Genomic DNA, 23639 nt, shown 5'->3' with positions numbered 1-23639 from the left:
AGATTGAGACTGGGTAGAGGGAAGGCATTTTTTACAGTGACGGTGGTGAGAGAGACACTGCACAGGTGGCACAGAGAGATGGGCAGAGGCTTCGTCCCTGGAAACATTCAGGATCAAGTTGGATAAGGCTCTGAGCAACTTGATGTAGCTGAAGATGTCCCTGCTCACTGCAGCAGGGCTGGACTAGATGACCTTTTAAAAGACCCCTTCCAACCCAAACCATTCTATGACTGTATGAAACTCCCTCCCCAGCCTGGTTGCCAGATCTTCACCTTCTCTGCGGCTTCAGAGCTGCCTTCCATGGGCACGTCCTGCCCGCACATGCCAGCTGCCTTTATTAAGCCAGCTGATGAACATCAGCCTGGCCACTCTATAAACTCACTGCCAACAGCTAAAGTGAGGCACAGAGTGGATGGCTTCCTGCTTTTCATTCAGCCATATTTCCTCCTCCATTCCTCAGGTGCTTCCTGCAGCTTGTTACCCGTGCATCCCTTTCCTTCCGTGCCAAAGACTCAGATTCTTCCTGCCCAGAGATACCTCTCCATGTCTTTTTTTGGTGAAAGGCCACATGCTGTGCATCCACACCTGAAAAGGACAACTAGTTTTGGGATCCAGGGTTACCAGGGTTGGATGCTGGAAGCCAACCTGATTCTGTCTGACCCTGTAAGGTTTTAACTGGAAAGAAGCGAACAGCAGCTGTTTCCAGTGGCTCCCTACAACAGGCCTCTCCAATAAAACCCACTCGAGGTAGCTCACAACAGGAGGAACAATTTGAATGGGTGCTGTAGCTGCCCAGTGGGGCTAAGGTTTTTGCTTATGCCATCTCCTCCCAGGGAAAGCCCTGAGAGCTGAGCGCTCTGCCAGCACAGGAACCCCTTACCTTGGCGTGACTCGCGTGAGCTCGTCGGAAGGGTGCAGAATGCGGCAGGTGGTGAAGGTGAAGGTGGAGTTGGTTTGTGACATGCACTTCCCAGGATGAGGTACTAAATTAAAAAAAAGCAAATTCTTTGCATTTTACACAGAAAAGGGGAAAACCAAAACTTCTGTGTGCTGATAAGACAGATGCAAAAAAGTGATGAGGTACTTGAGGAAGGCTCAGTGCAAGCAAAGTGAAATCCGGCAGTGCTGCTGCGTGCCGAGGGACGCTTGTTCTCCAGAACAAACACACCTACAACTCCAAGGCCAGTGCTAAAAGGCTCTGCTGGAACTTCCCCATGATCACCAGCACTGCAGGGAAGTCTTGCTCAAGCCAAATTTAGGCAAGGCAGTGCTTGAAAAGCTAGAGCCCATCTGAGCTAGCAGCTTCTGTGGGTGGGAAATCAGCAGCAGTGTTTTCTAGTAGCAGCTCAGGAGCACGGAGGCTTCCTGGGCGCTCCTGCATGTCAGCTTTCTGGCTGACCCACAAAAAGACAGCCCCATTCCTTCTCAGGAATGAGTCCACTCTGCCAATGCTACAGGAACAGAGGCTGTTGGGGTAGGGAGGGGACAGACAGATGACTCTGCCTCCGATTTTTCACAGCTACAGTGAGGGAGATGGTGAGGTTTGGATCCACTATTGCTCATCTGTGACTTTGCTCTTGCGCCTGTGTCACCATTCTTTAAGGAGGTCTGCCCTCAGCTGCACAACACAGCAGGCCTTGAATAACTGTCACCACTTTGGCCCACAGCTGTGGCTGTAAAAGCTGCCACCCTGGCAGCCTAGCAGCAATTTGAAGAATCAATGCAGCTCAATCAAAAAAAATTAAGGACTTGGGCCAAGTTCCTTCTCAGTAGAGCTCTTTCTCAGGCTATGCTAACCTAACCTGCTGGATAATGCAGCTGTGGCCAGCGCAAAATGGGTACAGAATTTAAGAGGCATGCATCTGAAAAGCTGGTTGGAAACCACCTAGAGTGAAGCATTACATCCAGGGTATCATGATTGCATAGTTCTCTGACTCAGTAATCCAACTCATCAGTGGTCAAAAGACATGCACAGTAAAACCTGTGTGCAGTTCCCTACCCCCCACTCCTGCCCAACCCTCTGAGCCATTCCCTGATTGAGCCACATTTTCATATCACAGTTCACAACGATTGAACACAGTGCAAAGGACAGACAGACCCACTAGATCAGACACCATTCTGAGCTTCCAGAGATGCTGAGCAGAAGCAAGGCAAGTCTTAGTTGTGGCTGTGTTCCCTCTACCATGGCACGAAGTATCACAGCTCCAAACCAGTGCGTGCAGTCAGATAGCCCTTTAGGAACACATATAAGCAGTGTGTGAAGGCTAGAGCATGGGGAGTGTGAAGAGTGGAAGCAGAAGTGGTGAAGCACACAACGTGAGGTCACCTCTCAGCACTGGAATCTGCTGCCAGACATTAAAGAAGGCTACTTCCAAAGGCCCACTGGAGTGGGTTCCCACACTCAGATGTTAGCACAGCATAAAGGAACAACAAGCTCTACTTCACCTCCAGAGATGCTTCAGGAATCCAGCTGCTTTAGAAACTAGTGTGAGCTCTAGAAAAGCTACTAGAAGGGAGCACAGCCTAGCAATCATGATTCTCTCCATACTGCAGAGAGTTAAAGGAGACTCTGGAGAAAGAGCTCAGGTAACTGGACAGGAAAAAATTAGTTAGAGAACGCAAAAGGACTTCCAACACAACGCAAGTAGACAGAAAGTAGTTATCCCTGGATGATGAACAGAGAACAGAATCAAGTGATGCTGTTTAAGATTGCAAGCTGAACCCCAAGCACAGGGCTGCAACACAGTTAAGTGCACTTCCCCCATCTGTGTTATCCCTTGGGCATCCCCTCAGACTGGAAACAGGCAGGAGGAAGACACACAGCAGCGCTAGCAAAAGCAGGACTCATCTCGAGCAATGAGTCAGAGATAGGAGAAGGCTGCTAAAAGTAGAGAAATCACCGACTCCAATAAGAGGAAACAAATTGAAATGGCTTTAAACAAGAAAATCAACAAATCAATTTCCAAGGCTGCATTCCACCCTCAAATACCACTAAGAGAGTCCTGTACCAGCTTCATCCTCCATCAGTCAGCACTGGGCTGTATCATACTGCCGAAGCACTTGCCGTCCTTTGGACACAATGCAAAGAGAGGGAGAACCTGCTCCTGGAAATGAACACAGGTTGTAACATGGACACAAAGGATTCATTGCCAGTGACTTCTACACAAGAAAGGTCATAGCCTGAGCTGGCACAAATCTGTGAGGCAGGAGCTGGGAACCAGTTTGTACCTTCATGCGTGCATACACTGCAGTAGTGCTTCCCACACAAACATCTGCTCCTTGGGACTGTGTCTGCAACCAAATCTTTTATTTAAAGCTTGCTTTTCAAAGGAGTAGCTGATTAACAGTCAGGCTTCACAGCTGCATGGGAGAGAATCCGTACATAACTCAGCAGAGAACAGTCATTCACAAGAACATCAGGAGCTGCATCCACCAGGGAAAACCAGAGTAAACTCGGGGTGCATTTTCCTCTCAATTCAATGTCAAGCTAAGCCTTAGGCTGCTGCTGGATCGTGCTCTCTCTCTCAGGTGTTAATGGCTCTTTACCTTGAGCTCTCTTGATGGAAAAAAAACAAAGCACAGCTGAGAATCTCTTCTAAACCCAACCCAAACTTCTTCTAAAATACTGAAGATGAAGAAAGCAAAAAAGGCAGTAACAGTCTGAGTGCAGGGAGTTCCATCTTCTGGTAAGGCAGCTTTCTCCACTCAAAACAACAGTGATTTTACCTAGCTCAGAGCTCCTTCAGATCCAGCTTCAGCACTCAGAGCTTCTGGGCTGGTCTGCTGGGTGCTAACAGCAAACCAGGTGCATTTAGGGCACCACATTCTGCTCAGGGAACCACCAAAAAAAGTCATTCCATCTGGATTTTCAGCCAGCTGGTGCAGAGCTTTGGCACCCAGTGCTGCTGCAGCTGGCTGGCAGCACAGGAGAGCACAGGGTGTGCTGGAACTGGGTTAAACAGGACAGCAAGGTGCAGATGGGTGGGGAACAACAGCTGTAAAACATGAGCACAGTGCTCTCCTAAAGGTGCTTAGGTCCCTTCAGATGTGCTGCAGAAAAACACTGGTCTCAGGGTGAACTCTGAATGCTCAAAGCCTCCAAGAATCAGCACATCCATGCCAGGAGCATCACTTCTCTTAAGTGTCTTCAAGAATCACAGTAACATTTTCTTCTGAATATTCACATTTCCAAACCTCTGAACTATTCTGCCTTTGGAAACAGCAAGAGATGAAAACCTGTACAAAGGCAGGTATTCCCTGGGCAAGGTCTGCTTAGCTTTCTTCTGGCTGGGGTCTCCTTCTCTTGGGTATACAACCATGCAGCACAGATACAAAATGACTTCAAAGCATTTGATGTGGCTTCAGCATGGGTTTATGCAGGCTAGGATCCCCAGATGGAGATCCACAGAATCCCAGAACATCAGCGGTTGGAAGGGACCTTGAAAGATCATCGAGTCCAGGCGCCCTGCCAGAGCAGGGCCATGTGAGCAAGCCACACAGGAGTGTGTCCAGGCAGGTTTTTAATGTCTCCAGAGAAGAGGACTCCACAGTTGCCACCAGACTTCTTAAAAAGAGACAACTGCTGTGAGAGATCTGTGCCATGGGGAAAGGAAATGTACTCACAGCTGCAGCATTCCCTTCCTCCCGAGAAGGGTCACAACCTGCACAACAGGCATGCACCCTGCCAAAGCCAGCTCAAACAGCAGACGTTCTTTAGGTGGCGCTGTGAGCTCAGGCATCTGTATGGAAAGACCTGCTAAGGTCTAAACACCAAGTACAAGAGGATGACCCCATGATGCTGTGCACATCTGTTCTAATCAGTGGAACTGCCCAACAGAAGTACTGACAGAGCAGCTCATGCACCCAACACCAGCATGCAAGCTAAATCAAGTGTAGCCCTTCCAACACTCTCAACATTAAGTGCTTTGATTAGCCTGGGGGGGGCATTTAAGAGCAACCTGAAAGGCAATAAACACACACACACCCCAAACAATGAAACACAAGCCCCCAAACTACCAACAAGCTCCTCTGAAAGAGACCCTGTAGAGGTTTAGAATATTCTGCTGTCACTTCCAAAGAACAGCAACAACAAAACACAAAAATACATTGAGAAGACTTAATTTGTGCTGCAAAAATTACTTGTCCTAGCTGACAAAAGCATTGCTGTGTCCTGACTGCTTCACCTTTCCCATTATGCTGAGAGTCTACACTCTACACAGTGATAGATAAAGTTCAGCCTGTTCCTGGCTATGAGACTATTACTAGATGCTGGACTTTGCTACCTTCCACAAAATTCCTGATCTTCCATGAAGTGCCTGAGCACACACAGCGCATGTAGCTCTGACAGAACAACTGCAGGTCATCAATCAGGTGTGTGTTAGTCCCTCCTGAAACACTCAGTGGGATAAGATCTCATAGGTGGTGAGGAGGTTCTGCTGTGTGTCAATGGACACTACAGGCTTCAACACGGAGGCACAAAATCCAAGGATACTAAGCTTTTGTTATTTAGTCAGAATGATCTCTGGCTCCATCCATCATTCCACAAGAAACAAGGGATACTCTCTTCTGGATTTTGGCTACATGACACCTTTGGCACTGCCAGCAGTGGCTGCTCCCCTGAGTCTGGATGCAAGAACAGCTTCTCTTGGGCTCACCTTGAGCAGCACTGCACACCTACAAAACTGCAGTGACTCCTTCTGTGGTACTCTGCCAGACAACATCTCCAGAAGAGATGGTCAGATGCTGGCCTCGAAGCAAATGGAGCAGACACCTACCCAAGAGGCTGAGGTGACTGCCACTGCTGGGCATGCTCCTTGTTGGCACTCTACTTGCAAAGGTGTTTTGTTCTCAGACTGGAAGGTCTGTAGCTCTAGACTGGAACAGTCTATTGCCTGCCTGTTCAGAATCTCCAAACCACTAAAACCTGGACGATGCCCCAAACCCTCCAGCACTGCTGCAGAAGCATCCTTTGCTTCCAAATTAAGAGTAAAACATTAACAAAATCATTCTTCCTGGGAAACTGACCTCAGTGAATACAAGACAACTGTTGTACGTGGACAGGGAAGTTGGAGAGTTTGGATGTACAAGCCCAGGCCCAGGCTGCCCAGGGAAGTGGTGGAGTCCCCATCCCCAGAGGGATTTAAAAGCTGTGTGGATGTGCTGCTGAGGGACATGGTTCAATGGTGCCTTGGCAGTGCTGGGTTAACGCTTTGACTTGATGACCTTAAAAAGGTATTTTCCAACCTAAATGATTTCATGATTCTAGGTTTAATCTGATTACACCTGACTGCAAAAAGTAGCTTATGCTGAACAGCTGAAAGCACTGAACTGCCATTTCAGTGAGGGCTGAGGATACTCTCCACTTCTTGAGAGCAGCAGCAACCTCATTGCCTAGCCCTGAGACAACCTAATCTTCCAAAGGCCAGCCACACAACAAGTTATGATTTGTTCCAGAACACAGAAAGGGGGAAGGAAGGGTCTTGATCTGAAGTACTTATGTAAAAACAAAAAGCCTGAGGAAAGGAATTCTGACAGTTCTCTGATTCTGGACTCAACATAATTCTTGACCAATGGCAAATCTTAACAAAGCCTAAGACTCCTACAGAGCTTATGGAAACAGAAGTAACAAATAAAACCCAAACCCAGCAACAAAGAATCAACCACACAAACTCAGAACAGATCCATGGCCTGAGAACCTGTAACTCTGTGCAATAATAGATCATCAATGTTAGCTCAAAGCATCAAACAACTCATGCACTACTGCATCACTTAAAAATGCCTAAGTCCTGACAAGGTCTAAAGGTGAAGGATGGGATTTAGTAGTGTTTTGGAGAGGTATTGAGGGAAATGTCATGATTGTCTGCATAAAAGCATCCTCTTCTTTACCTCAAAGGCAATTTAAAACCAGGCAGCTGTATCTGAGGTAACTGCATGGAACTTGCAGAACTCCTCGGCTTGATTCTCAAGGCACTTCCATTTGTTTCAAAGGCCACTCAGATGCACTTTTTGTCTTTGGGTTTTCTCCCCAAGTAGAAAACTCTGAAGCATGGCATCCCCTCTTATGAGCAGGCAGCAGCACGCCTGCGCTGCAGGCTTACAGACACGCAGCAGCCGCACATTAGACTCGCCGAGGAGCATGCACTAAGTACACATCCGAGTTGCATACGTGCCACACAAAGGCTGTGAACCAACCACTCCCTTTTAGCAGCCTTCTCTTATCAAAACAGAGTAAAAATATTGACCATGGATGCTGTTACTGGGAAGGGGGAAGGGGAGGGGGAGGGAAGGAGGAAAAAAAAGTTCAGCTGAAAGGCTTGTTAAAGGAAGGGTTTCTGAGGCAGTGTTAGGATGGTTACGTTTAGCTGCTGCACGCACTAGCGCGCAGATGCCACACACAAAGCAACATTATGGATGCTGTTCTGGAGAGATGTGAGAATGGCCCAGTAATCAAACTCCTGAAAAGATGTCAGTTTTACTGGACTTAATGAGTTTCCCTCACCAGACCCCTCATCATCGTCAGTCGCCGGCTCCTGCACCTCCTCTGGGAAAGCCTGAGCTGGGCGGGGGTTATTCTTGCTGTCTGAAACAGTCACTTGTGCTTGTGACCTCTCACCTGAGGTCTCTGTGTGCTGAACTGGCGTCGAGGTAGTTAGGCCCTTGTAAGCAATGTCACCTGTCTCATCTTCCTCATAGTCATTAAGGCAGTACACTTCATCCAGGTCCAGGTCCAGGGTCCTGAAGCCCTTCGTGACAACCCCGGGCCTCGGGTCCAGGATTCCACCCAGGTGAGGCTGAGCCAGCTGCTGCCAGTGGTGCAAAGTGGCAGAACCTTGAAAGGGAACAGAAAGAACCAAACCAAATCAGGAATCCATCCAGGACCTAAAGTGTAGAAAATCCTACTTCATTTATCCAGAGGACCAAAGGTTTGGGACCTCCAAGCCTTCAATGTTTCTGGGTTTAATACTTCCAGGAAGAGGAGCTAAAAGTCAGAACTGCTTCACCTCCTCTTCTGCGTTCCCACAGCAACATGAAACGAGCTGAGGGCATCAGCACGTGGACAGGCAAAGCCTGGCAGTAAGATGTGGCATTCACTTGTGCACAGGAGCATCTCCTCCCCATCGATATTCCCATCCCCTCGAATTCCCAGCTAATGCTGGGAATTTCTCCTGAGCACCACCAGAGAAAGCTCTATGAGAAGCATCTGCCACACATGAAGCTTACTCTGACAAAGGTGCTGAGAACCTGCCACGGTTCACTACTGCTGGCTAACAGCACAGCAGACTGCAGAGCAATTTCAGCTTTCTACCACATGTGGGCAAGCCAACACCACCTCCAGGCACACGAAAGCAGAGAACACCTCTGACCTACGCAGCAGCTCTAAGTGCTCGGATGGCTCCTACCTGAGCCCCTACGCTACAGCAGCTCAGCTACTGCAAAACTAAATCCTACTGTACCTGTAGGTCATCCTGGGGGGAAAACGTTTTGAGTAAGAGGTGCATTTACAGAGAGAAACATTCAGTGATCAGCATTCAGAAGGACACAAGGAGTCAGAAACAGCAACGCATCAGGTTCAGTGAGTACACCCACGGGCAGCAGGGGAGAACTCATCTGACCCCTCAGCTAGCGACTGAACGCCGCTCCCAGGACCTGTGCTCTCCTCTCTGCCTACCAATCACTGCTGTGCTAGAACTCCATGTGCCAGGTCCTGTGACACAAACACAACTTGCACATTTTCATCTCTAGCAGCTCTGAGCAATTCAGCTGCCTTGCTCCTGCCCCCTCTCCCCAAAGCAGAACACTGACTCGTTCAGCAAGTTGGTCTAAACACATCTTGGCAACAACTCAAAGACCAAGAGTGCTCAGTTCTTGGCACGGTGCGTGTAAAAATCCCAGCCACTGGAATAACTGGGGAAGAGATGGCTCTTAGATACCTTGCTTTGCCCCTGGAAAAAGCCCATGGAATGGGGACAGCCCTCAGTTCACAATGAGGATCCTGCACTACAGGAAACATTGCAAACGTGACAAACAGGGGAAAGCCTTCAGAATGACTCCAGCCCACCAGCAGCATTTTCACTAAGCCTACCTCATTTCTTCCAACCTGCAATTTTCAGCTCAGATTACTTTTATTTAAAGTGAGTTTTGAAGGACTACAGAGGATTGGCACGCTTGAGGCTCAAGAAAAGAAAAAAGCCTGAAACCAGTAACTGCAGGGAAGATACATCTCTGCCACTTGTATTTATTTCTCAGCTGTCACAAAGGTCAAGGCTTTTGTTTCCACACAAAAGAAGTATTCCAGGATGTGGAGAAGTGCTAGATACTGTCGAGTCTTTAGCAAGGAGTAGAGCTTTGCTGTGTGACAATAACCTCAAAAATGAAAGAGGGGCAGAAATCAAAATCACTTCTGGTGCTGCATGAACACCTAACATCCTGGGGCTGATTAACTCCTGCATGCAAGCTTCTCAAGGGGGACTCTTTCACCACAGCATCTGCATTTGGAGCTCTAACACTTCCACTGACACCACCTTATCAATTTCTTTCAGAAAGTGGAAATCAAAGTGGCCCACAAGAATGAGGCTATCCCAGTTGAGTCTTCATCTGATATGGTGTGTGTAAGGGAGCTTTAACTTGGCCCTCCAGAAAACCAGCAGCAATGCAGAAAGCAATGCAAAAGTTGCACTGTATAAACAGAAACCACAACAACGAGAAACAGCAGCAAAAAAGTCAAAGACAGCACCACAGCCTATGCTCAGCACCTCAGCCTGTGCTCAGCACCACAGCCTGCGCTCACTTCCAGGCTCCTCCTGGACAGCTTTGCAAAAGCTGGCAGGAGAGAATCAGCAGGCAGCAGCATGCCGAGGTGAAGCAAGAAGGGATCTCAGAGCAGCACATGCATGTGAACAGAGCCCATGGAATGTGGTTTCCTGCTCCTAGCATCTGCATGCTTACACATTCCTGATGTGCTGCTGCCACAGTTGCAACAAAGTGGATGAAGACATCAGCAGCTGCAGGTTTTCTACAGGACACCTCAGGAAGTGCTGCTTTGTGCTTGGGACTCAGCAAGCTGCAGGTGCATAAAGAGCAATCCAACAATCCCTCTAGACTGTAACCAAAGCAAGGACCAGCAAGCAAGCAAGCATCCTATGTGGCTAAAAGCAAGCAGAGTTTGCTTGGCTTTTTTAAAGGTGCAAAAGAAGATGATTCCATTCTTGGTGCTTCTGTCCCCCTATGGATTTCACTGTGAGATTTGAAAGGATTGTGGAAGACGTTACCCTGAAATTCCTCACAGCACTGCTTTTCATTTTCCCTTCCATTTTATGGCATGAGCACCCTGAGGGAGGCAAAACCACCACCCAGAGTCTGCAGGTACAGCAGACGAGTTTGCCTCAGCAGTCTTTTGTGTTGAAGAAACATTAAATATTACTGAAATACTCAGGAGCTAAGCTAAAGTGAGGAACAAAATCATAAGTATGTATTTAAGAAAAGATGACAAACACTAAAACTTAGGAAACAGACACAAATATGCTCCCAGTGAGATCTGAAACCAAACTGGAGAAGTACTTTAAAGGGTGTAATAATTTTAAGGGAAAAAAAAAAAAAGGACCAAGTGAGGACAATTAACAGAACCAGGAGGAAGGAAAAATAAAAACAACAACCCAGACAGATAGAAAGATGATAGAGACTTGAAGAGTTTATTGGAAGAAAAAAGCAGATATAATGGGATGGTGACAGTCATCTATTACAGTGGCAGCAAGCAGTAAGTGAAACAGAACTACATCATCCCTTCCCTCACGTGGTACAAGAATTCTTATGACCATTTCAATGCAGTCATGAAAACAAACTACTGAAAGCTGCCACCAGCATGGGCTGGAGTGCTACAGCTCTAGGTTGATCTGAACAGGTGGGTACAGCACATCACTTTCTTCACAAGAAGGGTTATTTTTGCTCCTCAATGTGTGTCATGCTAAATGCTCCTTAGGGATGAAATCAATTTCTTCTAAAAGGGTGAGGGGAAAAGGAACTTCTGCAATTGAAACACACACAGACAATGCAATATAACACGAGAGCTCTGTTAAAGGAAAAGAGAGGGAGAAAGCAAAGCTAAATGATGCCATGAGAGTATCTGTCAGGTGCTACAGAGCAGCTTTCTCTTGGTTCAGACTCGAATGGATTTACTCAGCTAACTTCCAGCAACAATCTGAAAGGCCTGAACCGAACGAGGCAGCCTCCTGTCAGCTTTGCTAGAGCAGAGAAATGCACTTGGAAACAAAGCTCCAGCCCTGACTACCATCTGCATATATCTTGCCTTTTTCTGAGCCATCCTGTGGAGGAAATGTGACCTTAACGAAATCCCCAAGTACTTCACACAGGAAACCCAAAGCCTCACGTGTGGCCACCGACACAGCCCACTCGAGCCCAGAGGTCATCCCCATCACAAAAAGAGCCCTGCAGACCAACTGGGCTATTTGCAGACTGAGCTAATTAATACTCTAGAGCAGCTTTCGTCTCAGATACTCATTCCCCTTCCTCGCCTAGATAAGAAATGGCAGTGCTGAGGTCAGGTCCTGATCCACATCTGGCCCTGTGAGATTCGCTTCCTGCCCCGGCTGGAACTGCTTCCTAATGCTGTTAAGGCTTGTGGAAAGAAGTCCTAGTTAGAAGATTTCAAACCAACAGCGTGGGTTGCTGTCTCTAAAGTAGAAGGAGTAGGTATTGCAAAGGTTTCCTGCTTTCTGGTGGTGGATAAGAGACCACAAGGAGTCGCTAAGAAGAACAGATAAGGGCCGAGGCCCTTTGTTATCACCTTCTAGCGGCTTCACAATCTGAAGCTTCTCCGGCAGGTAGGAGCGGCTGCTGAGAGACATTCCCGAATAGCCCGTGAGCTCCGAAAACCTGGAGTGAGTTCCCAGCGACATGATGCTCTCTGTGGGGGTGACGGAGCCGCTGTGCAGTTCACCCTTCTCTGCCAGCTCCCGCAGCTTCCTCTCCTGCTCCTCCTCAAAGAACTTGCGCTCCGAGAGGTAATTCTCGCGCCGCAGGGACAGCCGGCGCAGCGCAGTCTCCAGGTCGCTGGAGCCAGGGGTGCCCGGGGTGCCAGGCTTCTTCAGCCTGTCCTCATTGCTGCAACGTGACAAGACACACAAAACAGACAAAACACGAGAGGGGAAGAAGAAAGGAAAGCAAAACCCTTAGAGATGCTTGAAAGCTTCCACATGGCAGCTCAGAGACCTTCAGCAGTACCTTTCAACTTCCATGCCTGGGAACAACTTGCCCAGAGAGCTCCAAAGGCAAACACCAACGGCTTCTGTCTCCCTCATACTATCTCCATCCCTACTATCTGCCTGGAAACTGCTGCTGGAAAAGCTGCACTTCACTCCTCCTGCAAGGAGATGAGAGATGTCTGCTTGTACTGTGTCTCACAGCTACACCAGCTCAAGCAAGCAGGCCACAACTCCCAGGGCCACTGCTGCAGGAACACCACAGTGAGTCACAGGAGTGCATCATGCTGACAAATGTTCTTTGTTTTGACATACTAAGTCATTTGGACTGGAAATTATACACAGCAGAGTGTGGAACTGATGGGGGAAGGGAGAAGTACCTGGAAATGCAACGTTCTGATGGGTTGCACTCCTAAGTTTTCATACCAGGTAACCTACACACACGTCACTTATTTTTAGCATCAAAAGGCTTTGCTGTAGCTGCAGCTTAGATCAGAACTCCCTGGTGTTAATGGAAGCTGGTGGGAATTGGAAGTGCTGACCCACAGCTGCAGAGACAAAGAGCTGTTTTGCACCATCTGGTGCAGCTGCATCTCAGAACAGGCATGGGTTAACAGCTTCAAAACACTTTTCCCTTGCAAAATCTGAGTGCTCAAGAAGTGCAAGGACAAACTGCAGTAACTGTGCAAGGTGTTTGTCACTGTGCAAGGCAAAGAGAGGAAAAGGGAAACACTTTGCCCTCAGGGCAGGAACAAAGAACCAGCCAAGCTGAGTACTGACCCATTGTCAGACTCTGTCTCTAGGATGATGCTGTTGGTCTTGTTGTCTACCATCATGCTGGAGATGTCTCCCCCATAGAAGCTGGAGCGTGGAGTGCTGACGCAGCTGGAGATGACTGAGTTCATAGCAGAGGACTGGTTGGAGCCTGGGATGTTCATGGGGGACGGCGTCATGGAGCGCTGCTTCACCACCTGGTTGACGTTCCTCACCGTCTCGAAGACCCGCTTCTGGTGCCTGGGCAGAGACAGGCACAGTCACCACACACTGCACACACCCCCAGCAGCTTCCTCAGGACCCTCCTGGACACAGCTCCACCAGCCACCTGGTCTTGAGTACTTATGGTCCCTTACTCCATGCATCTAATCACAGCATGCCAGGGGCTGGAAGGGACCTCCAAAGCTCATCCAGCCCAACCCCCTTGCCAGAGCAGCCACCTAGAGCAGATCACACAGGAACACATACAGGCAGGACTTGAATACCTTCAGAGAAGGAGACTCCACAACCTCCCTGGGCAGCTTGTTCCAGTGTTCCATTGCCCTCACAGGGAAAAAAATTCTCCTTATGTCTCCATGGAACTTCCTATGCCTCAACTTTCACCCACTGCCCTGGCACTGGGCATCACCCAACAGCCTGGCTGCAGCCTCCTGGCACTCATCTTCACAAACATGAATGAAGGCAGCCCTCAGCCTGCTCCTCTCCAAGCTCAAGAGCCCCAGCTCCCTCAGGCTCTTCCCATAAGATGTTCCATTCCCTTAAACATTTTCATGGCTCTGCACTGGACTCTTTCAAGCACTTCCCTGAGGTCCTTTTTGACCTGAGGAGCCCAGAACTGGACAGCATATTCCAGATGAGGCCTCACCAGGGCACAGTAGAGAGGGAGAAGAACCTCTCTCAGCTTACTAACCACAGCCCTTCTAATACACCCCAGAAGGGCACTGTCCCTCCTGGCCACAAGAGCACATTGCTGCCTCATGCTCGACCTTCCATCCCCCAGGACCTGGTGGCTCTGCTGGTCCCTCTCCCTCTGCCATCATCCTGGAATACTTCAGACAGAACATTCAAGCATTATGTGCATAGAGCTGCTCAAATATATTTCAGTATCTGAAGGGGGCCTACAAGAAAGCTGGGGAGAGACTTTTTAGGATGTCAGGGAGTGATAGGACTGGGGGGAATGGAATAAAGCTGGAAATGAGGAGATTCAGGCTGGATGTTGAGCAGAAGTTGTTCAGCATGAGGGTGGTGAGAGCCTGGAATGGGTTGCCCAGGGAGGTGGCTGAGGGCCCATCCCTGGAGGTGTTTAAGGCCAGGCTGGATGAGGCGCTGGCCAGCTTGATCTAGTGTGAGGTGCCCCTGCCCACAGCAGGGAGTTGGAACTGGCTGCTCCTTGTGGTCCCTGACTGATTCTGTGATTAACCAAAATGAAGTGAAGGAGCATTTCCATACATCAGCTATGCTTCACACCACTGCTCATTACAAACTCATTTCCACACAGCATGGATCTCCACTCAGTTCCTGACTGTGAACTGATTAATGGCTTTTAAAAGAGAATTCAGATTCATTCTCCTGAGTATCTCTGTGCAAGCAAGTCTGGAATCTGTTCTTTTTGAAACAGATTTCCAACTCCCCTTAAATAAATATCCTTTTAGAAAACAATTCAGAACTATGAAGGACCAAGGGAGAGGTTTGCCAAGGCTGGAAACCTAATTTCTGACCTACTTCTACAGCTGATTCTTTACCCTGACTCTCCTGATATCACAGCAAACGTTGTTCATCCACCTCAAGAGGAAGATCAGATGACACTTCAGCAGAGATTTCCTGCCTAAATAAACCTTGCTGCAGAAGTGCCACTGCTGCTTTGGTTTATACTTCAACAAAGGCTGAAGAGGAGAACAGCACATCCCTTCCAGGCACCTTCCACCCCCTTAAAAGGCAGCAGGAATAGCAGTGACAGCAGGCCTTATACCACTGCAAATGTCCTCCCTTCTGTCCACAGTGCTCAAGAGCTGCAACCTCTGTGTGTAGGCTCCAAGTCTATAGCTGTATTTAAGAAGCTGAACCTAAGAGCATCCATCAGTAGGCAGTCCCACAGAGGTTACCATTAGCACTGCTTAGCAAATAAAAACCCAGACAAGCCCTGGGGCAAAGGGCAAAAGCAGGTCTCCTCCTTTGGTGCATGCCCAGCAATACAAAAGGCATTCTAGAGAAGTTCAACTAGCTGTAAACTGGATTACTCTGGAAGGGCAAAATGATCCCATGGGATTTGAGTGCACTCTCCTCTTGCTAGCTGTCACTTCCTAGGCAGCATTTCACTCTGCCAAAGCCTCAAGACAGGCTCCCAGGTTTCAGTGTATGGCAAGCTTTTTGTCAGTATGCTTAGAAGGTCTCTGCAAGGTGGCTGCTGTCCCTCCCCTGACTGCTCTCTTTGTGAGCTCCTTTTCTCTAAGCAGCCCTCTAAATAAGATTATCCTGTTTCAGATTAGCCAGCCCATGTTCTGGACAAAGAGGCGAGATAAACCTATTGCAGTACACAGGCACTTGGTGCCAGCGAGGCTGTTTCTGCCAGGCTGTACCTATCTATAGCTTTGGGACTGTCACAGGTACTTAGTTTGTGTCAAACCTGCCAATTGTTTAATTCAGGAGAACTTCAGCACATGCATAAGGAGCATCACCACTCAAAATCCCTTCCTGCACTGCTGTTCCCTCTGTAACAATTGGATTAGATGATAATTACCTGGTAAATTCTACTACCAAACCTGAAGAGAGAATCTGTCCAACTGAACTCAGCCCCTGTCATTAACTGAAGCAAGCCAGCAGGGTGAAACAGGACACAAGCCAACCTTTCCTCATCCTCAGCACTCAAGACAGGGGCAAAACGTTCATAAGCTGAGGTAAAACCTAGGTGCAAGTGTTTTCTTTTGGCAGCTTTCACACCAATAACCAACAATGCCTTTTCCTCTCACTCAATCATTCACACTGCTGGGAGGATTTATTTCTACAACCCTAGCTCAACTACTTCCTGCTTCTTCCCTTCTCATCAAGCAATAATTAACTCCAGGTCTGATGAATCAATTAGGAACCAAAGCCGTTCAGCCGTACGCGAAGTCCGGAGAGTCAGGTTCATCTAAGTGCAGTTCCTTCCTCATCGACCCTTCTATCTCTGCTGCCAACGAGTCCTGGGGAACACAAGCACACAGGAAGACAAAGAGCACGCTGTGAACAGCCTGGCACCCAGGGAAGAGTGACTTAGAAGAATAAAAGCTGTCATCCCAGAAACAAAGGAGGGTAAAAAGGACTGCTCAAGAGTTGAGGCCTGGAGCAGCCAGTATAGCTGAGAGGCTTCTCTCTTTCTTCCTCATCTGACTGAGGGGGGCTGTCAAGAGTTGAGGCCTGGAGCAGCCAGTATAGCTGAGAGGCTTCTCTCTTTCTTTCTCATCTGACTGAGGGGGGCTGCACATTCCCCAGGATTTAAAAGCCCCACTCCAGGTGAGCCAAGCTAGCAATTCCAGTGGCACTGATGCTACCCTATTAAATACATCAGCCACAAATGTTCTTCTGATGAACCTCTGAATCTTCCCTGGCCCCAAACCAAGAAGATGTTTAACCTGCTCACAGGACTTTGGAAAACATTTGTAACCTTACATCCCTAAGGGCACTGAAGAGAAGTAGGAAGCTCCTACTTGAGCTCAGCCACCTCAGTAGAGCAGCTGTGGCAGAACTGTGTGACAGCCAACTAGTGCCACCCATGAGCCACAGTGTGAGCAGAACCTGCGAGCACTGCAGCAAGGAACTGCACAGTACCACTGCTTCAGAACCAGGTGTGACAAATGGGTCCGTCAGGTGTCCTTTCACACTACATTTCACCCATGCTCATGTTTGGCCTAGCAACCTACCCCTGAAGTTGCAGGACAGCTGCAAATAGATCTGCTTTGGTTGGTTGTTTTCTGTTGTGTGCAGGGTTTTTGTTCAATCTGCTTACCATAGGGAAGAGACCAAGAGAGTGGTACCGACGCGATATGGCGTTGGGCATCGTCTTGTTCCTAAGGTTCTTCAGCTCTTCTTGCGCCTCGTGAAGCATTTCCATGCACTCTGCGTACTTGTCTTCCAGCTCCCGTAACTGCAACACATAAAAGACAGTCCCAGATGCTATGGGCTGGCCTACAGACACAAAGGCTAGCAAAGGAAAACAGGAAGAGACTCTTCTGATGTCTTCCCTGTAAAAGAGTGACAGAACCACAGAACGGTAGGGGATCACAGAATCAACCAGGTTGGAAGAGACCTCCAAGACCACCTAGTCCAACCTAGCACCCAGCCCTAGCCAAATCAACTAGACCATGGCACCAAGTGCCTCGTCCACTCCATCCTCCCTGCCAGAGCAGGTCACTCAGGAACACATCAGGCAGGTTTTGAATGTCCTCAGAGAAGGAAACTGCACAACCTCTCTGGGCAGCCTGCTCCAGGGCTGTGTCACCTTCACCAGGAAGACGTGTCTCCTCTTGTTGAAGGGGAACCTCCTGTGCTCCAGCTCATACCCTTTGTTCCTTGTCGTGTCACTGGGCACCACCAAAAAGAGCCTGGCACCTTCATCTTGACACCCACCCCTCAGATATTTGTAGGCAAAGCATGAGCTCAGCCTTTGTGAAGCATCAGAGAAACAAAAGGCCCATCAGCAGGAGAGCTTCCAGGGGCACCCTCACCTCCAACACCACACAGGCCAAGCAAAGACACATCCTGAGGGGCTTAAGCTTAATTCATTGCACTTCGTGCACTCTGTGAGCACAGCACCCAGCAGGCAGCCCCAGGCTGCTCTGGTTTGCCTACTGAACAAACCCAGGCTGAAGGAGCTCTTCTGTGCTATGCTACTATTCAGAACAGGCTTAAACCACAGCCTACAGACAGAAGGCAAGCTCTAAACAAGCTCCTATGCAACCCAGAAGCCTCAGAGTTCAAACCTGTGCTAGTTGAAGGAGAAGAAAATGGGAAGGAAAGCTTTTGCTCTCCACCAGGAACAGCAAAGCTCCTTCATTCCATACAGGTCAGGCAAAACCATTTAATGCTTCTAATCCAGCCCAGACCAAAACTCTCATGCTCAAGTGAACAGCTATTGCCCTACTAGTAATCTTTGTAACCCTAGGTAAGGTACTCACCTCTGCTGTAAGTTGTCTCTGGGCATCTTTAGCAGCTCCCAAATGCTGGACAAGTTCCTCATTTTCAACTGCACACTAAAACATGCCAACACAAAAGAGAGGTTACAAACACTGGGCAGTTTGTCCTCTGCTGGTTTGTATCCTATAGCCCAGCTAAGGAAGAAAAGTGCAGCTTTTCTCCAGACCCTCTCTGCAGCAATGTTAGCCCCCAGGTCAGTGTAAAACCATTGAAAATGTTAAGCTGAGAAAGCTCAGCATTGAGCTGTGCCTTGCTGAATGAACCCACAAGACCCTAAAACAAATGAGGAAGTGCCCACTGGAACCCTTGCACTAACATTCTAACCCTACCTAAGCCATCCAACTCACTGCAGAATTTCACATCTAACACTTGAAATCACACAGTCACAGAGTGTCAGGGGTTGGGAGGGACCTCCAGAGATCATCCAGTCCAACCCCCTGCCAGAGCAGGATCACTCAGAGCAGGTCACACAGGAATGCATCCAGGAGGGTTTGGAAAGTCTCTAGACAAGGACACTCCACAACCTCTATGGGCAGCCTGCTCCAGGGCTCCAGCACCCTCACCATGAAAAGGTTTCTCTTTGTGTTCCTGTGGCACCTCCTCTGCTCCAGCTTGCCCCCAGTGCCCCTTGTCCTGCCAAGGGACACCTTGAGCAGAGCCTGGCTGCCTCCTCCTGCCACTGCCCTGCACATGTTTATCACAGCAATGAGGGCAGCCCTCAGGCTCCTCTGCTCCCAGCCCCAGCTCCCTCAGCCTGACCTCACAGGAGGTGTTCCACTGCCTGCAGCAGCTCGTGCTGGACCTTTTCAAGCAGTTCCCTGAGGTCCTTCTTGATCTGAGGGGCCCAGAACTGGACACAGTACTCCAGATGCAGCCTTTAATAAATCAATGCTTTCTAGTCATGTGGACTAGATATTAAACCTCAAAGAAGGTCACCCAGATAAGGAGGGTGAAAAATTCCCTTCAGGCTCTCAAGTCTACTGAGGGCTGTAACTTGTCTTCCAGTTACAAGAGCAGCAAGTCACAGCAGGATTCTTGCAACTGCTTCCTTACAGCTTTGGCCTTCTTCTGCAGGTTGACTATCTGGGAGAGCAGGTGGGTGATCTCCTCCTGCTGCCGCGCAGCATCTTCCGTCTTCTTTGCTAACTCCTCAGAGATATTGGCAATCTGGATGTTGGCATCCCCTGCAAGGCAAGTGCTGACAGCTAGCACCACAGCAAACAGCAAGGGCTTCCCTTGGAGTAGCACTGCTTTGCTCAGCAGAAGCCTGCCCCAGCACACAGCAAGGTGCTTCTGAAAAACAGCAGCAGGACACAAAGGCAGAAAGACCCCAGGCCCTCCTGCTGCAAGTCAGACTGCACTGCAGATCAGTCCTCTAACACTGTTCCAGTGCAGAACTCTTTTGCAGCTGAGAATTATTCAGCTTAAGAGTCAGAATTCTCTGCTATGAAATTTCAGCCAGACGTTTTCCTTAGGTAAATGGCTGTGAGGAGAAAGTAAGTACCAGGGGACCCCAGGATGTTAGGGTTTGGAAGCGACCTCCACTGATCATCAGAGGCCAATCCCCCTGACAAAGCAGGGTCATAGAATCGAGCTCAAGTTGCACAGGAACACATCCAGACAGGGCTGGAGAGTCTCCAGAGGAGAATGCACAGCCTCTCTGGGCAGCCAGCTCTGGTGCTCTGGGACACTGACAGTAAAGTAGTTCTTCCTCATGTTGAGGTGGAATGTCCTGTGCTGCAGCTGCACAGAACCAGACTGACTGATCTGACTCAGGTTTGGGTGCTGGGTTTCTGGCATTAAATGGAACCACCCTGAGTGAGGAATGAGAAGCAGCTGGGACATACTTAGCTCTTTGACACAGTCATTGACAAGCTGTTGCTCTTTCTCTTCGTAAGTAATGGTCTCAGTCTTCAGCTGACAGGCCTGGTCAAGAGATCCACAAAGATGCCACGTTAGCAGGTGTGCTCTGTGCCAGTCTGTTGCTGCACTGCCATCTGCTCAGCAAGGCAAGTTTTTCTAACCACCCAGCAAGGCAGAGGAACTACACTCACTGCCTGCCCTCCTTCGAGTTCTGGACAAAGGGGCCAAGAGACAGCTCAGCAGAGCCATGACTGCAGAAGTGTGGCACCACTGTCACCGTATTCCACTAGATGTCACTTGTGGATTCTGCAGCAAAAATACAGCCAAAGGCCCTGAGTACACAAGAGAGCAGTAGGCAGGGCTGGAGCTGGCCACCTGGCCAAAGGTAGCTATCATCACAAGCTCACTCTCAGTGCCTGCTTTCAACGCCTGAGTTCAACATCCGTGCATTTAACACCCACTCGGAGGAAAGTTCTGGCACTGCAGCTGCCTGCCCCACAGAAAACCTCAGTGCTGCCTCCTCCCGGTGCTGCCTTTTCTGCTCAGCTCCAGGGCTGCCAAGAGGAGCATGGCTGCAGCCAACTGGCTCTTTGGCACTCCCTTGGTAAGTCTGTGATCTCTTCCAAACGCCTGGGGCCTGAAAAGGCACAGCCTGCATCTGTAGAGAACCCTGGAGCTCAGGGGGTTGGGACCTGGCATCTCCCTGGAAGCCAGCACTATGTAGGGTTCTCCTAACAGCTCCTGATGTAGTCAGTCACACTCAGCTCTAATTCTGCCTTCACTATCCTCAAGCCACCTATTACTCACCTTCCTTGCATAACTTCTTAATGAATCATAAAAGCATTTCAGTTGGAAGAGACCTTTAAGATCATGAACTCCAACCATTAACCCAGCACTGCCAAGTCACCACTAGACCACAGCCCTCGGCACAACATCTACACAGCTTCTAAACACTGCCAGGGATGGTGACTCCAGCACTTCCCTGGGCAGCCTGTGCCAGGGCTTGACAGCCCTTTCCGTGAAGAGATTGTTCCTAACGTCCAACCTAAACCTCTCCAGTGCAACTCAAGGCTGTTTCCTCTTGTCCTGCCACTTGTTACTTGGAAGAAGAGACCACCCACCTGCTAGGACCTCCTTTCAGGTGGTTAGAGAGAACAAGAGGCCTCCTCTGAGCCTTCTTCTCTCCAGGCTAAACAACCCCAGTTCCCTCAGCTGCTCCTTGTTAGACCTGTGCTCTAGACCCCTCAAGTGCTTTGCTGCCCTCTGGATACGCTGCAGCATCTCCTTTTTTAGGCAGAAGCATAGAAAATAGAATTATCCATAAGCCATTAAATTCTGAAGTGTTCTTTCTGACAGAGAGGGAGCAGCACTCAAGCTTTTAAAGGCTGTGTCACCAGAGAAGAGAGAGAGCATCATCAGGAAGGAAAAGGTAAGAGAGCCACAGTCGACTGCCAGCATCAAACTGAAGGCAGTTCCTGGCAATTTGGGCTGGCCATTTTTGTTTTGACAAACACTGAATCTTTGACAGAGAGACCATGCCAGCCTACAAACTTCATGCTCATGGCACAGCTACCAGGTCAGACCCTTAGGGTCCATCTAGAGGTGCAGTTCTGGGCTCCAAAACATGCCCACAACTCTGCATCTTCTACTGACAAGAAAGCCCTGAGTGTAGCTCCTGAGTGTAGCTCCTGAGTGGCTTCTAGGTTTCAGCCTTCCCCTCGTTTAAAAGGACAAGTGACAGTGACAAAAGCACCTACCAAGAGATCTGTGCCACAGGTGCCCTTAGCTAGGCAATCTCAACTCCTAATGCACACTTCTCAACGCTTGTGTGTTGAAATGAAGAACTGTATTAAGCAAAACACAAGGGGAGCAATTTCACCTCAGATCTCAGCACAACATTCTCCTCTTCAAGGTCCTTCAGTTTCTTTTGGAGAGAATCCAAGTGGAAGTAGTTCTGGACGGAGGAGGAAGATTCATTCCTCTTCAGCCTTGTAATGAAAACAAGAGTTTTAACACACTTTCACCTGGATTATAGCCAGGCTGACAGAGGAACAGTCCCAGCAGAGGTCTTGGAATCAGATGGAGCCACATAGTATCACAGAACAGCCTGGGTTGGAAGGGACCTTCAAAGGTTATCCAGTCTAAGCCACTCTGCAGTCAACAGGGACATCACTACAGCAGGTTGCTCAGAGCCTTGTCCAGCCTCACCTTGGATATCTCCAGGGATGAGGCCTCAACCACCTCCCTGGGCAACCTGTTGCAGTGTTCCAGCACCCTCATGGTGCAGAACTTGCTCCTCACATCCAATCTGAAACTGCTCTCCCCCAGTCTGAAACCCAGCTCGCTCACACCAGCGTGTCTGGGCAGCAAGATATTTGCAGTGACTTCTCACAGAGAGCACTGTACAGAACATGTGCACCACTCCACTCGTGTCCTACAGAAAAGTTACACAGCCAAGGCTATGAGAAATGAAGCCATCTTACTACAGGGAGCAACCCAGCAGCTTCCTGAGGAACACTGCACACTTCACTGCAACGCAGCAATGACTCTGCTACCAAGGGCTGACAGCTGCTCGGAGCCTGCCACACTCTTCAGCCAGGTAACTGCCTGGAACCCAGCCTAGGAGCCATCACTTATTTATTCCCCTCTGCTTGGCATTTCTCCTTGGCACCCTGAGGCCCTCCAAGAGCAAAAGTCACTGTGCAGCATGTTGTGGCACAGGGTGCAAAGGTACAGGGTGCAGCGGGCTGCTGCAAGTGGCACCTACACCTGTCTCACCACCAGTGACCCAGTTCCTGTGGATGTTGCAGCACTGTGTCAGCAGCCTCCTTAAATAGTGTCCCCTTCTGACTCTTGTTGGCACCTAGCTGGCCAGCTGGGACAGCACAAGCCCTTCCAGCTGGTGCCAGGCACTAAGCTCAGAGTCCTGGGTAAATAGCTCCAGCCAACAGAGAGACCACTTCACTGCTTTTCAGGGCCTTTAAGTTGCCCAAACTGCACTTGCTCAGCACCAGAGGAAGGTTCAGTGCTGCAGACTGATGGACTTACGGGGTGGAACAGACAGACTCTGGCTCACTCTCCTCAGCAGCACTGGTGTAGAACTGGAGCAGCTCATCTTTCATGGAGAGCTCATGCCGCAGCTGGGAGACCTGCGCAGAGACCAGAACATGGATTGCTGGGCAGGTGCTGAGGTCAAGCCAGCACAGGCAAGCTCTAAGCATCACCCTCAGGCTAAAGCAAGAGGGCAAGGCAGGCCAGAACCAGCATCCCTTTATTTTTTTAGCAAGAACAAAAAGGACCCCTTTTAAATCAGCCACTAAATGCACAGGTCTGGATCACTTTGCCATCACCTACGAACGTGGCACAGTTTGACCTACTTAATGGGCTGGCCAGAAGGTTCTGTCAGGGGAAGGCTGGAAGGTCAAAGAGATGTAGAGCTAAATTATTTATGCCATGGTACACACATCAGTAAAACCTTAACTCTATGCAACATGATTTGTCTGGGGAAGGTTGTGTAGATGAAAGTACCACCAAGTAAATTCCCTTCCCTCTTGCCCTCAGACAGTTGTCTTAGTTGCCATTCTGCTCCTATATTAAAAATGCAGCACTCATGGAGAA

General features: G+C 49.1%; 1 protein-coding gene across 2 annotated transcripts in view; it reads right to left on the bottom strand.

The window, feature by feature from the left end:
• The window catches only part of TRAK1 (trafficking kinesin protein 1), a 95269-nt gene that overhangs the window by 5781 nt on the left and 65849 nt on the right, over positions 1–23639 (bottom strand). The window contains exons 6-16 of one of the 2 annotated variants that reach the window (XM_064169869.1): positions 23070–23170; positions 21901–22009; positions 20006–20084; positions 19212–19342; positions 18140–18214; positions 16972–17109; positions 16092–16168; positions 12996–13229; positions 11801–12117; positions 7499–7828; positions 881–983 (exon numbers count right to left, since the gene is read on the bottom strand). In XM_064169869.1, coding sequence (XP_064025939.1) covers positions 881–983; positions 7499–7828; positions 11801–12117; positions 12996–13229; positions 16092–16168; positions 16972–17109; positions 18140–18214; positions 19212–19342; positions 20006–20084; positions 21901–22009; positions 23070–23170 — 1694 coding nt within the window. The remainder of the gene's footprint in view (positions 1–880; positions 984–7498; positions 7829–11800; positions 12118–12995; positions 13230–16091; positions 16169–16971; positions 17110–18139; positions 18215–19211; positions 19343–20005; positions 20085–21900; positions 22010–23069; positions 23171–23639) is intronic. The other variant, XM_064169870.1, reaches the window with a different exon arrangement.

This window comes from Pogoniulus pusillus, chromosome 32 (genome assembly GCF_015220805.1).
Source record: "Pogoniulus pusillus isolate bPogPus1 chromosome 32, bPogPus1.pri, whole genome shotgun sequence".
NCBI lineage: Eukaryota > Metazoa > Chordata > Aves > Piciformes > Lybiidae > Pogoniulus > Pogoniulus pusillus.
The sequence above is the reverse complement of the archived record's forward strand: the minus strand, read 5'-3'. Positions and strand labels throughout refer to the sequence as shown.